The sequence below is a fragment of the Schistocerca americana genome, chromosome X (assembly GCF_021461395.2).
Source record: "Schistocerca americana isolate TAMUIC-IGC-003095 chromosome X, iqSchAmer2.1, whole genome shotgun sequence".
Lineage (NCBI taxonomy): Eukaryota > Metazoa > Arthropoda > Insecta > Orthoptera > Acrididae > Schistocerca > Schistocerca americana.
In genome coordinates, this window is record NC_060130.1 from 967,237,452 (window position 1) to 967,252,971 (window position 15,520).

The 15,520-nt window shown below is 39.5% G+C and overlaps 1 protein-coding gene across 4 annotated transcripts in view; it reads right to left on the reverse strand.

The window, feature by feature from the left end:
* The window catches only part of LOC124554705 (WD repeat-containing protein 7), a 388,339-nt gene that overhangs the window by 169,537 nt on the left and 203,282 nt on the right, over positions 1–15,520 (reverse strand). For 2 of the 4 annotated variants that reach the window (XM_047128340.1, XM_047128339.1), the window contains 3 exons: positions 11,685–11,844; positions 4,189–4,326; positions 3,752–3,820 (listed from right to left, as the gene is read on the reverse strand). In XM_047128340.1, the coding sequence (XP_046984296.1) occupies positions 3,752–3,820; positions 4,189–4,326; positions 11,685–11,844 (367 nt within the window). The remainder of the gene's footprint in view (positions 1–3,751; positions 3,821–4,188; positions 4,327–11,684; positions 11,845–15,520) is intronic. The other 2 variants (XM_047128342.1, XM_047128341.1) reach the window with 1 other exon arrangement.

The following is a 15,520-nucleotide window of genomic DNA, read 5'->3' on the forward strand; positions in this document are numbered from 1 at the left end:
TAGGGACACTGTTGCTCCTGGGGTATCGGCGAGGACCATTCGCAACCGTCTCCATGAAGCTGGGCTACGGTCCCGCACACTGTTAGGCCGTCTTCCGCTCACGCCCCAACATCGTGCAGCCCGCCTCCAGTGGTGTCACGACAGGCGTGAATGGAGGGACGAATGGAGACGTGTCGTCTTCAGCGATGAGAGTCGCTTCTGCTTTGGTGCCAATGATGGTCGTATGCGTGTTTGGCGCCGTGCAGGTGAGCGCCACCATCAGGACTGCATACGACCGAGGCACACAGGGCCAACACCCGGCATCATGGTGTGGGGAGCGATCTCCTACACTGGCCGTACACCACTGGTGATCGTCGAGGGGACACTGAATAGTGCACGGTACATCCAAACCGTCATCGAAACCATCGTTCTACCATTCCTAGACCGGCAAGGGAACTTGCTGTTCCAACAGGACAATGCACGTCCGCATGTATCCCGTGGCACCCAACGTGCTCTAGAAGGTGTAAGTCAACTACCCTGGCCGGCAAGATCTCCGGACCTGTCCCCCATTGAGCATGTTTGGGACTGGATGAAGCGTCGTCTCACGCGGTCTGCACGTCCAGCACGAACGCTGGTCCAACTGAGGCGCCAGGTGGAAATGGCATGGCAAGCCGTTCCACAGGACTACATCCAGCATCTCTACGATCGTCTCCATGGGAGAATAGCAGCCTGCATTGCTGCGAAAGGTGGATATACACTGTACTAGTGCCGACATTGTGCATGCTCTGTTGCCTGTGTCTCTGTGCCTGTGGTTCTGTCAGTGTGATCATGTGATGTATCTGACCGCAGGAATGTGACAATAAAGTTTCCCCTTCTTGGGACAATAAATTCACGGTGTTCTTATTTCAATTTCCAGGAGTGTATCTAAACTGGCAACGGGACTGGGTGTTGGTAAAGCAACCACTTTTGATTGGAAGAAGAACTGGGTGAAGCTTGAACAGTCCTGTGAAACATCTTCGGGAAAAACACTCGAAATTCAGCAGACTTCAAAACAGTCCCAGTACGATAAAGTGGACGAAGCTCTTTTCCTTCGGTTTACACAAGAAAGAGAAAGGGGAACTCCTTTGAGTGGAGCACTGGTTCAGGAGAAGGCTGTTTAGCCAAAAAAGTTAATGAATGGTGATGAGTCTTTTAGTGTGAGTACGGGTTGCTTGGATAGATTTAAAAAAAACGTCATGGAATCTGTCAGCTACCAATTACTGGAGTGAAGCTTTCTTCTGACCGTGATGCAGCGAAGGAATACTTGGGTGAGTTTGAAAAAATGATAAGAGAGGGAAAGTATTCTTCTCAACAAATTTATAATGCTGACGAGACTGGCCTTAATTTTAGGGCAGTGATAACAAAAAGCCTGGCATCAAAACCAGAAGACCATGCTCCTGGTTTTAAAATGTGCACAGATCATGTGACTATTAGCGTGCAGCAACACTGCTGGAAATCACAAGCTGCCTTTAATGTTGATCAGCAAATCTGCTAGGCCCAGAGCTTCTAAAAAACTTCAACATCAAGTCCCTGCCTGTATATTATCGCAACCAGAAAAAAGCACGGATGGATGGTAAGCTGTTCAAAGAATGGTTTCATGGCGAGTTTGTTCCCTCTGTTTGACGGTTTTCGAAGGAAAATCATTTGTCTCCCCATGTAGTCCTTTTGATTGATAACGCGCCATCTCATCCCAGCACCGAGGAACTATGTGATGAAGAAACTGTGGCGAAGTTTTTGCTGCCGAATGTTACACCACTTCTACAGCCGATGGACCAGGGCATACTGCAAACAATAAAACTGATTTACAGAAAACAATTATTAAGAATGCTGATCCAAGATGATAGCATTCCTTTAGTGGAGAAAATAAAAAAGACCAATGTGAAGGATGTTGTTTATAGGGTCCGCTGAGGCATGACAGAATATTTTAGAAAATACTCTGAGAAAATCGTGGAAAAAACTGTGGACATCTCTTGAATTTCAGGACAACCTAGTTGAAAATGAAGAGGAAAATCTACTACAAATGATACAGACAATCCCTGGACGTGAAGAAGCTAGTGAAGGAGAAGTAGATGAGTGTATGGCAGTGGATGGGGCATGTGTGGTGAACCTTACTGATGCTGATTTAGTTGCTGCTGCGACTCAAGACCAGGAAGAAGTGGACTGCTGTGACACGAGTGACAATGAGCCTGGAAGCGACAAAGGAGAGCTGATGCCACACAGTGATGCAGCAGAAGCCCTTGACCTCACGCTATGTTATTTGGAGCAACAGCCCACTGCTACACCTGCTGATTTGATGTTTGTGAGACGATGGCAAAACTATGCGTCATAACAGACTGTCTTCATTACACCAAAAAACAACTGAGTTTTTGTCATCTAAAAAGTAGGGATAAAATGTACACTGTTTTTTTTAGTAAGTTTGACAGCTTTTCTTTCATTGTTATGCATTGTTTAAACCTAATATTTTCTTGCCAATTTTTCTAATATGTGTTTACTGTACTGTGTAAATTAAAATAGTGTGTATGTACAGATGTTTATTGCACAGTTTTCCATACTTAGATTAACATTTTTCATGTTCGGATTAACTGAGCGTTCAGGTTACCGGGACTCTGCTGTACATAGATGCACACACCAATACAAAGAATATACTAGCTTTCAAACTGTCACTATGTTTCCAGTTTAAGCACATATTCACCCCCACCTCCCCCCCCCCCCCCTCTCTCTCTCTCTCTCTCTCTCTCTCTCTCTCTCTCTCTCTCTCTCTGTGTGTGTGTGTGTGTGTGTGTGTGTGTGTGTGTGTGTGTGTGTGTGTGTGTGTGGGTGGGGGGGGGGGGGGTAAAAAAAAAGAGAGAGGGTGGGGTGGGGGTAACTCTAAGGCTGATCTGTTGCCACACAGCAATCACTTATAGGTGAGCAATTGCCCTTCTTCATTCTTTTTAATTTGTTCCATGCTGGAATTTCTGTTCTTGAAACATAATAAGCACTGACATTTCACAAAAGTTACATTGGCTCATTCGTTCAAATGCACAGCTTTCAGAAGCAGTGTACAATATACAATCCATATAGTCAAACAGAAGACTGAATATCATATTTATTAACACATGATTAAGTGGCACATGGTAATGATTAATTCAAACCTCAGATCACTGCCCTGATGCTTTGGAACTGTAGTACAAAGAATCACACAAAAAGTAAATTTAGATCTCTCTGCCCCACTCGTTGTGGAAATAATTGCCAAACAGGCACATGTACACCCATTACAAGCAAGTTGTTTCTCTGACTACAGATTTGTTTGAGCAAACTCCATGTAAATTCCTCTCTAAATAGTATGCCTTTCTGAGACAAAATGCTATGTTTCAGACAAGTAATAGCTAAACTATAACAAGATAGCAAGCCAGAGGATAACAGCACTACTGATGCTATATTTACGAAACACAGGCACATAAACCAGAGTGATGCTGAATACATTTTTTGAAGCATTTCAATGACAAAGTTTCAAGCAGGAAGGTATGTTACAAGACTACATACAATACCAACATGCACTAAGATATTTCAGCATATTAAAAGCAAAGTATAATTAACACCAAACACTGTCATAAAAGAGAAATGCAGTGAACATCAATTCATACAACACAGATTTTTATCTGTTAACATGTATCTGCAAAGCTATCACACTGCTCAAAAGTCTACTGAAAGCATTCAGTATGCAGCAAAAATGACAAGTAGGGAGTTGTACCATGTCGATCCTTTTCCTTGAGGATGCGCTCCACATCACCCGCCTTGTCCTTGACCCGACCAAAGAAATCTGGACAGGGTCACACTTAGATTAGAAGGCTGTCATGAATTGTGACACATGAAACAAATATAAGCTGAACAATACAAAGAAACTGATCACAGTCGCAATAATCTGATTTCAATGGATACAGTTTGCTAAATCAGTAAGAATAATGTTCACATATTACCCTGTTAATTGTTCCGAATTTTCAATATTACAATCACAGACAAATCAGATATGTCAACAATTAGCTTTATTCTTTAAGTACATTAATATCTGTCGTATAAAGTATATGGAATGGTGAAAGAGGTGGCAGTATATGGATCACAAAAGTGACATTTTTGTAGCCTACAGGAATTTTCCACATACATTTTTAAGAAAGCCAATTTTTTACTGACCTGCTATCTTCTTGTGAGCATCTGGTGATGCAGACTGTGTGAGGGCAGCCACTTTCTGATACTCAGCTTGATTGATGAGCCCTTGTGCTTCGAGGGTACCAGGGGACATAGTACTGTACTCTTCCTGCAGCAATTGCACTGTAATATTTTTTAATTGTAGTTTACAGGTTATTATACTTATTTTTATTTTTCATCAGATGGTCTTTATTAAGCACACAACAAGTTTTGGGTTTACTTTTATTTTAACTTGATGGAATTCATTAAAAAAAAATGTTCTATCCTTGCACAAAACTATCTATTCAGTCTTTGACATAATTTTAAACATCACAATTTTGATATGACTGAAATGACAGGTACGCACATTTCAATACAAATTTCAGATGGTAACATTTTCAAATAGGAGTTGAATGTTTATGTGCTAGTCATTTGGATGACATCCGTGAAGTAAGGTGGAGTGACATGTAGGCATAACAGAATGGCAGATAGGAGCTACTGTGTTTGGTCACGCCCGTGACCAAACTGTGACTGAAATTGACCAATTTGTTTCTGTAGCAATGAGAAGCGCCCAATGTTCCGACAACGCATGGTGCACCACTCACAGTCATCTAACATGGTGCAAGAACAGAGTTGTAAAAAGATCCAAACTGACATGAAACAATATTATGAAAAGGACAGTCACTACTCACCATATAGCGGAGATGCTGAGTCACAGATAGGCACAACAAAAAGACCGTCACAAATAAAGCTTACTGCTTCAGTTATGTATGGCACTGCTGAAGAAATCTGTGGAGTCTTACTCACTGAATTTATGTCATTGTCAACGATAGAGGCAATATTACTACAGTGATACCTCCTGGATATTATTAATTTTCTTACTGGTGTGCATAGAAACTATGGTCTGTCAGTTTGCATAATTCCCGGAATGGTTAAATACGGAAACCACAGATGATTACCAAAATACAAGAAACAGCTTAAACAACATAACTGATAATGGAGTGAACCACATTAACATCTCACTCAACCTGATTGGATGCTCTGCAAAATGTACACACGATCTGTGTGCACAACCTGTGAACATTCTCTTGAAGCATTTTGTTATCATTTGTCTCGCAGTGCAGCACATAATTCCTTTAGTCATAATGAAGATGAGAAAACTCCACAAGATTCTGCACTCATCAGATTTTCTCCTCTAAAATTGTCAACATAGGCTCAATAATGTTCAAGGACAGTAATTGCATCGACCAGAGGAGATGTTTTCCAGCTTCTCTTCAATGAATATTTCACTCTACAGTGGAGTGTGCACTGTTATGAAACTTCCTGGCAGATGGAAATTGTGTGTCAGACCAGGATTCAACCTGTGGAACTTTTTGTTTCATGGATAAGGCAAGAATTTTTGTGTTTGAGGCTCAATCAGACATACAGGACCCAGTAGTGTTAACAGGACCATTATTTTAGTAGATAGTGTCTTTGTTAGGGACTAATGTATGTCCACTTGGCCACGTAAAATACCCACAAAATCTTTAGTCATATTACATGTCAGATTAGTGAATCTATGGTCCACATTAACACTTGACCATAAGTTGATCTGAGCATCTGTCATGCTTAAATGCAATCTGCTTTTGGGCAAGATAAGAAGGATCACTCTGATCATAATACTTTATTTAAATCATTAACAGCTCTTACTGCCCAGTCTCAGCAAGTGAATCCAGTCTCAGAAGTGATCAGTCCTCTCATAATCAATCTGTGCAGCTTGAATCGCACGGCAGTAACAGTAATAAACTGTCAGATACGGTAACTGATTTTTGTGTCACATTTGTTCTTTGCAAAAATCTACTTCAGCTCTGGAAATCTACATCACTTAGACTCAATCTTTGTTTTTTTAATGATAAGAGCATACACAGGTTATGGCAAGACACCATATATGATGCATTTGCTCTCAGTATCATCAGAGACATACTACACTAATAGCACTAAAATCAACATTGTTGTTCAAACTAACAAGTACTTATAAAGTCGATAGTAGCCCTCGAGGCACCTAAGTCATAACACTCCTTGTTTCTCCCCAACTGTAATAGATACGAAGATGCCATTTGGACAGTGAATTGCAGGGACGAGGCTACTTGAATACATCACATTTCATGTTTGTGCTACTTTTATTACAGAGATATGAGGCCATCTTTTTTTTTTTTTTTTTTTTTATGGAACCCTATGTTAAATTCTAGCGTAACATGATGGGATTAAAAAGACGGTTTCAAATACGTGTATATCATAATATTTAGGCAAATAGTTTTTGAGAAACAGATATGTTCTTGTATCATGTTCATCCTTTGAAGCAGCATTGTCCAATGTGACCTTTCCTGTTGTCCAGAGTACATGGTAAACGTCACGAGTCTGTCCTTACACAAACACGCCCATTTACCCGACAATAGTAATACATACTGCGATATTTTGTGCAAAAAGTAAATAATGATTTCGTGCAAATATTATTCAGTTATTTGACAACTGTGACACCAAAATAGAAGACAACATAAAGTATTAAAATATTACAAGATGTTAATACATTTTAAGTAACAGAAATACAAATGTAAATGGGGAGGCCCTTATCAGTCACAATTATTTCATATGTATTTGTTTTTTATTTGAAAATATTTACTATTGATCACAATACGAAGCAAATACACACAAAGATGCAAAATACATACTGTACACAATACAAAACTTTACTGAAGCATGTGCTCAAAATGCTTCCCCTCTGCTGCAATGCATATTTGTAGTCGCAGTTCGAATGATTTGTGAATGGCTGCGAGGGTGTCACGTGAGATATCAGCGCACGCTTCGACGATACGTTGCTTCATATCGTCTGGCGTAGTTGGTATTTGAGCGTACACTTTATATTTGATTGCTCCCCACAGAAAAAAAAATCAAGAGGGGTCAAATCAGGAGACTGGGCTGGCCACTTCACTTCAGCACGTTGTCCTATTCAACAATCCGGGAACTTTTCATTCAACAGCTCTGTAGCCACACAGGAAGAGTGAGCAGGACAGCCATCATGTTGGAACCACATGCACTGACGCACAGTTAGTGGTACCTCTTCCAGCAAAATGGGCAGAATGTTTTGCAGGAACTGTGCATAGTTTATTGCCATTTAGTACACCCGGAATGACGTACGGCCCCACAATGACATTTACGACGATGCTGCACCACACGTTAACACTCCAAGGTTGCTGATGCTGTACCTGTCGAAGCCAATGAGGGTTCTCTATTGACCAATAATGCATATTATGCAAATTCACATACTGTGGTTGGTAAAAGTTGCTTCATCAGTAAGAAGCACTCATTGAAAAAACGTTGGATCATCTTGTAGGTGCTGCAGAGCAAACAGGCAAAATTCCTGGCACCGTTCGAAATCCACACCGGAGAGTGCTTGATGTAATGAGAGGTGAAATGGGTAAAATCTATGCCGGTGCAATATGCATAGAACACTTCTCTGACTTATACCACATTCCGAGGCGATACGGTGTGACGGAACAGTAGGGTCGCTATGTGTCAACGCTAGATCGCCCTCTTCATGTACCTCGCCAGTTGCAGTTTTCTGCCTTGTCCTCTGTATGGTGTTCCATGATCTTGATTCAAGTTGTTTCTTGTGCAATACATGCAAGAAGCTGGTGCATAGGATGTTCACGATCAGGATACAGCTCTCCATATCGCTTTATTGCTCTAACAGCATTTTTTCTGCTTTCATCTACACTAGAAGAATATCTAACTTTTCTTCATTGGTGTACATGTCTGCTCCAAGAAATTGTGATGGAAATGCGATGTCTCATTACCCCAGCAGCACATTTATACCCTTCTCCTCTCCAGCTACCTCGTGCATCACCTTGCGGCGTTATCGAGAGGCAGGAAAACAACGGGTGGGAGGTGGCAGGAAGAGGGGTTGATGTGGTTAGCTAGCAGCTCAGAGCGAGGGAGCCAGTCTCTTAACAAGGTATGCAGGAGGGAAGGGTGGCATGTGCATGGGTTAGGCATGTTGACATGGGTGTTAGTGTCAGTGGAGAATGGCGTACAATGAAGGTGACATGGAGACATGAACTCTAAGAGGTTGACAGGACAAGAATGGGGGTAAACTGTTGAGTGGAGGGTATGGGAACAGTGGGTTAATGGAGATTACAGTTAGGAGGATTACGGGAGCAAAGGATGTGTTGATAACTCCCATCTGTGTAGTTCAGAAAAGCTGGTGGAAGGAAGGATCCAGACGGCCTTGAATTTGAAGCTGCCACTGAAATTCAAAATGTTGCGCCCAGATGCATGTCATGCCACCCAGTGGTCAACTTTATAATGCTTTGTAGATTGCACTTCATACATAAAGTTTTGAAATAATAAAGTAAAGTGTAGGAAGAAACAATACACAATATACGAAAATCTCAGCTCCTAAAACTCAAGAAGAAATCATGTGCAAAGCACAGGGTGAATCTTAGAGAAATGTAATTAATCCACGAAAGAACTAGCTTACGAAATATTTGTTTGATCAATTCTTGAGTATTGATCACTAGTTTGGGATAATTACCAGGTTGGATTAATAGAAGATATGGTTGGGATCCAACGGTGAGCGGCATGTTTCATCACAATATCATTTGGTTGGTGTGAGTATTACGGAGATGCTCAACAAATTCCAGTGACAGGAACTACAAGAGAAACGTTGTGCATCATGGACAGGTTTACTATTGAAACCTAAAAGAATATGTTTCAGAGAAAGACAGGCAACATACTATTTCCTCCCCCACAGAATAAACACAACATGAAAATCTGAGACTTCAAAGCTAATATGGAAGTTTACTGACACTCATGTTACCTATGTAGCACTTGTGAATGGAATAGATAAGAGGATAAGGTATAGTGACGCTAGAAGTACCCTCCATCACACACTATGAGATCGCTTACAAATTATATATATAGATGTACATGTGCAGAGCAAGTTAGTCTCCTGCTTTTGTTGACAACGAAAAGAGAAACATGTTATCAGAAGATGTGAAAAGTTATATGCTGTGCCTAACAATTAAAAATCTCTTGTTTCTTTTAAGTGGAAATATTACCTATTGATGAAATTTACACCACGGGCACCATGGGTGATTTGCAAATAAAAATGAAATGCAGCTATCAAAAAACTCTCATTGACGTGAAGAAAAACAGTAACAGCTGCTGTTGAAGCTTGCTACACGTTTTTGTATCTGGAGGGGCAGATAAGATGTAAAAATATATTCTTGCAGTGCATATACAGATATCTCAATATGTATCTTAAGAACTTCATCCTTTGATGGAACCTGAAGTATTAGTTCATGAATTAATGAAATGCCCACCACAGATGAGACTATTGAAATCCTAGAGATCAGTTGCCAAATCATTCACAACAAAGTGCCAGAGTTCGAAGTGCTCACAAAAATCAATAGAACTCACATAATACTAGATACAGACAGTTGGTTAAAACCTGTAATCAATAACAATGACATTTTTGATGTACATTCAAGTGTACAGGCATATCAAATGAACAGGTTAATCAGGAAGAAGGTGGTTTATTTGTTGCAGTACACACGAAATTCAAATGCATTTAGACAGAGATTGAAGCTGTGTGCAAGATTGTTTGCAAAACACTCAGTACCAAGGGCGGGCATAAACTTATAACTGGATGTTTCTATTAACCACAAGGTACACCCCCAGATATAAATGAAAAATTTAGAGAAACCCTCAGCTTAACAGGATGCATGTTCCCCAATCCTACTGTAGTACTGGAAGAGGCTTTAACCGTTTCATGTCTAATTGTCTTAATTTCAGTTTTATAAGTGGTGGACATGATAAGATATCCCACGAAATAACAATAAATACCTGCTATTAAAACTGTGATCATGAGACTGTTTTAGCAACAAGCATTACTAAAGTACAAAAGGCAACCAAAACAATTAGAAATATTTACATGTTCAGCGAAGTAGACAAAGAAGCAGTTGTGTTATCTCAATGCAGAACTTTAAACATTTACCTCTGGACAAGTGCATGCAGAGGAACTGTGACAGAAATTTAAAAGTATAGTTGACCATACACTTGACAGATACATAAACAGTAGAACAGTTCATGATTGGGAGGGCTCTCCATGGTATACAGTCTCTGTAAATAAACTTCTAAAAACAACTGTGACTATTACACAATTGGTGTAATGCAAGGTATAAAGTTACAAATAGAGGAATGTTAAAGGAAACAAATTTGCCTGTGAAGAACACTGTGCGCGAAGCCTTCAACAACTACCATAGCAGAATCTTATTGAAGGCCTCTCACAAAACACACACACACACAAAAAATACTGGTCATATGTAAAGGCTGTCAGTGGCATGAAAGTCAGTGTCCAGACACTCATGGATGACACAGAAACTGAAATTGAAGATTGCAAAACAAAAGCAGAAATGCTTAACTCAGTTTTCAAATGTTCCTTACCAAAGGAAAATCCACAATTACTGACCCAATCTTACATCACTGCAAAGGTAAGTAATACAGACGTTAGTGTCAGCAACATTTTTCAGTTATCTATAATGAAGCACTGTCCGAAAAAAAAAAGCTGCACAAATATTCAGTTACATTTTGATAGATTTTAAAAGTGGGGCAAGGATGGGAAACTGCCTTTAAATGTGCAGGTATGAAAATCTGTGCACTTCACACACAAAACTGTAATATTATATGACTATACAAAATCAATGAATCACAACTGGACTTATTGAGTCATACGAGTACCTGGGTGCGACAATTTGCAAGGACATTGATTACAAATTATCACACAGCCTTAGTCGTGCGTAAAACAAGTGCAAGGCTTCTATTCATTGGTAGGATACTGGGAAAATGCAATCAGCCACCATTGGAGATTGCTTATAACAGACTCGTGCAACCAATCCCAGAATATAGCTCAAAGGTATAGGATCGATACCAAACAGGTCTATCATGTCATATTGAACATAAACAAACATGGACAGTGTATATGGTCATACATTTGTTTAACCTATAGGAGAATGTCACAATGATGCTGAGAAACCTGAACTGGCAGACGTGGAGATAGATAGCTACCATCTATCAGCTATCCCACTTATGAAGTTTTAGGAACCAGTTTTAAGTGAGTAATACAGACATATATTAATACACTATGTATCGCTCACATAGGGACTACAACGTACACAGAGGCATTTAGGCATTAATTTTTCTCATGTTTCGTATGTGAGTGGAACAGGAAGAAGCCCTATAAGTGGTGTAATGTGAAGTACCCTGTGAGATTCACTGGTTTATGGCACACGCATGTAGATGTACAATGTAAAACAAAAGATCTGGCATGATTGCAATGATGAGAACTGTGTGAATCTTCCTTCATTCCTTGTTATTTTACTTGGAAATTATATTGCACATAACACTATTAGTCACCATTAGTCTTGTCATTGAGAACAAATCTAGAGAAACATTTTATGTCTTACCTATAAGAGCTTCAATGTCAAAGAAGAGGATATGAGATTCTGGATCCTTTGGATTTGTGTGAAGTCCTTGAATGGACAACGGCAATGTGCGATTTTTCTGTTGGTCTGTTCCATCCTGGTTTGTAGCATGATGTAGTTGCTGGAGCTGATGAAGTCCTCTCTAAGCAGAAGAAAAACTAAATTTTAACATCTAACATTGTAATTAATAGCAAACACACAACACTTTAATGTATAAATATTTAAGGAATATAAGTAAAAAGTGCTATTTTATGACAACACACAAATTAACCCTTTCAGTGCTCTAGATGTGTTGGCATGCATTGCTGCACCTTCCACCATTTACTGCAGATGTATTAACACATGTTCACTCCTCCTTGCTCCAGGTTCTCTAGATGTGTTTACATATGCTGACTTGCTGACCCCCGTGTGGTCCAGACATGATGGGCTCTCACTCAGGTACCTTCGTTCTTTGGACTTCAAAAAGTGTCGAGTCATACTTCCTTCCTGAGCACCAAGCAGCTGTTCAGCTGCTCAGTTGAGAGTCCCTGTCTGCATTCGCTGCTGTGGTAGTGTGTTCCTATTTTCATAAATATTTCTGTGAAGAAAATGGCTCATCCCTGCAGTAGTGGAGAAGAGGATATCTTTTAGATTCTCACTAGAAGCTATAACAGTGACAATTCGCTGACAGAATCATGAAGTGAGACTCCTCGGCTGAGTACATCAGCTGGAACTGCACATCCGTCCTTATCTACAACAGCTGAAAGTTCTTCAGAATTTGAAGTGTTAGAATGTGGAAGTGAAATGTTTGGGTAAAGAGCTTTCTGTAGTGAAATATCTAACTTGAAGAAAGGTGCATTTGACTCATTTTTGTAACTGTGTAGCTTGAGGAGATAAGTGTAGCATAGAGCAAGATTCTGACGTCCTGTCGTTTTCCCTAATATTTGTGACAATCTATTGCAGATGAAATACGTAGATTTTATTTATACAACAATCTAAGTACATCGGAATTGGTACGTTCTCAATAGTCAAGGTGGTAATAAATTAAATTTAAGGGACCTTATTCTTACATTGCTCTCTGTCTGCTTATGGCTCGTGTGGAAAAACTGAAAATTACTATTTGCCCACAGACAGACTCTTGAACACTCCAGTTTTCTGTGAAATTATGTCAAAAGAGCACTTTCTGTTGATTTTGAGAATGTTTCCTTTTAGTGGCAAGTCTTTCAACACCAAAGCACAAGTTGTTAAAAATTGGAAACATTGTGGATAAAGTGCATAAAACATTCCAAAGCATATTTTGTCCATATCAAAAGCTCTGATTGACAAAAGTCTATTGTTGTTCAAAGGCCGATTACACTACTCAACAGCCACTTTGCATCTGGGATACAAATTAATATATATTTCGGTTGTTTATTCCCCGGTTGTTTATTTCCATACTTCATTTTTTACTGTTCTTTTGTTTAGATGTCTCTTCACTGATCTAGTTAGGAAGCCATATAAACTATATCCTAGTTGTCCTGTTGGTGATCAATATAAACATTCTGCACCTCATATTGCCTGCAGAGACTTACCATCACTTCAGCAAAATGGCCAAGAAGAAAATGCCAAGCCATGACTTTCGCTGTTCTGATGGTGTGGTGTGAGCCTAAAGACCATTTTTGAGATAGTTAACTCTGCCATACAAACACTGCAGTTCATTCAACCACAACTAGATATAACATAAACAATCCAAATGTATATTTAGTGCATTTGCTGGTGGCCAGAAATGAAGGATTGCCATTCCTCTCTGTAACTTGCAAGACACAGGTCTACAGGGTAGGTTCACCACATACTCCTGTTCCTGTGCCTATGAGACAGCTGTGAGACTAAGAACCACTATACAGTCAAGGAATGGTGTAAAGGAGCTTGTATGTATCTGGAAAGGAAAATGGAGGGACATCTCAAAGTTGCGCCTTATGAAGAACTTTGTGAAAGCCATGGACAAAGGAGGTTCAGCCTGTTATCATTTGAAAGAAAAGGTTTATAAATTGAGTGAAGCAAAGCTGAAAGAAATTATATTTGTTGGGCCAAAAATAATGAAATTGATGAAAGATTCCACCTTTGGTACAAAACTCACAAATATCGATCAGGCTGATTGGTCCTCTTTCAAAGCAGTTCAAAAATGGTTCAAATGGCTCTGAGCACTATGGGACTTAACAGCTTAGCTCATCAGTCCCCTAGAACTTAGAACTACACCATTATCGAGGTCACTGGGAACTTTTGATGATGGGTAACTACTGCTGTGGTCTTGTTAGGGACAGTGATGAAATGGCAAACAAAATAAGTGCACCTTTGCCACATTTTTCGAATACCAAATAAGATTAAAGTTGAAACTATGTTGTGAACTAATTTAGACCTACTGTTGGTGTCATATCCATATACACACATAAAAAGTATTGAGTTATAAAGTTATGAATATGTATTTCCTGTTTATTTTTAGTCTTTCAATGCTCAACAGTACCACCAAACAGGGTGATTTCGGATGATTTCGTCATTATTTTGAGTGTAACTTTAGTATATATTGTTAGTTTAAATTGATTGTTATGGAAGTGGTAAGGTATATGTGTAACGAATAAAATGTCCCAGAACTAGAAAGTGTATATTGTAGGTATATTTATCTGAGGCAGTTAGTTGTCCGAAGTCACCCCATGGATTGGGGTGATTTTGGACACGTGTGTTTTTTAAATCTCTGCCCGAAGTTACAGTATATAGAGGGTGAATTCGGACAGTTACTGCTTTTTTTTTTTTAATTTCTACATGCTTTTTATTTGATTTTGGTGACACTTTACACATTTTAAGGTAGCCTTTTGTTACAAATAAGTGATATGGAATGATACAATGAATTTTATATATCACAGATGCGATTTTATTTTGCATGAATTTAAATAAAAATTTTTTACAGTTATTAACTGAAATATTAGAAACAGACAGAAACAAACAAAGTAATTTAAGTAAAAGGTCAAAATAATTTTCCTCACTCATCATTCTAAATTAAGTTGCAAACACTTTAAATAAACGATTGTCTTCGATTCTAAAGCACATCATCTTGAAAAATGAACATTCCGCTCTTCTCAACTGGTGTGGGAAGTACTCTCAAAATTCACAATTTGTGTATTGTCTCTTCATTGGGGACATTAGGAAACACAAATATGTTTTTACTGTTCTTGTGTGGGAGCAAGAATTTCACACTAACTTCGTAACACCAACATTTGTGGCCACTCCAACATACTGCCTTGTTTGCTCCTTGTTTCCACGTTTATATTTGTACTCTGCAACAAGAAAAGCCTCTTCTTTCAGCAGTAAAACTTCACTGGATGATGTGTTGTTTTCACTTTCACTACTGCTAGAAGCACTGTCACTTGTTTCAGCACTGTTTTCGTTTCCTTGAAAATCTCGGCCAGTGATTGATTTTCCAGGTTGAATGTCTGGTTTGTGGTGGCGGCGGGAGCTACCAAGCTTATTTGGAGGATAACAAATTTCTTTGAGCATTTCTTCAAAAGTGGATAACCATGCATCTGCGTTGCTTTGCTGGCTCTCCTCATTATCAGGCAATTTTTGTAAGACATGATTTGGATCAAAAGGGATTAACCTGTGACGCGAAATCCACCCTTTAAGTTTTCCTTGGAGTTTGCTGAAATCTTAGTCAGTGTCTGCTTCAGAAGAGATGGGAAGGCATCCTTGGAAATGGTCCTACGAGTGTGTTTCTTTCAATCATTAATACAGCTCGCCACGCTGCTTTCATTGGCCTGAAGAAGTGGTTGGAGGAGTTGCGTGCTATTGGGGGGGAAGGAGAATGAAAG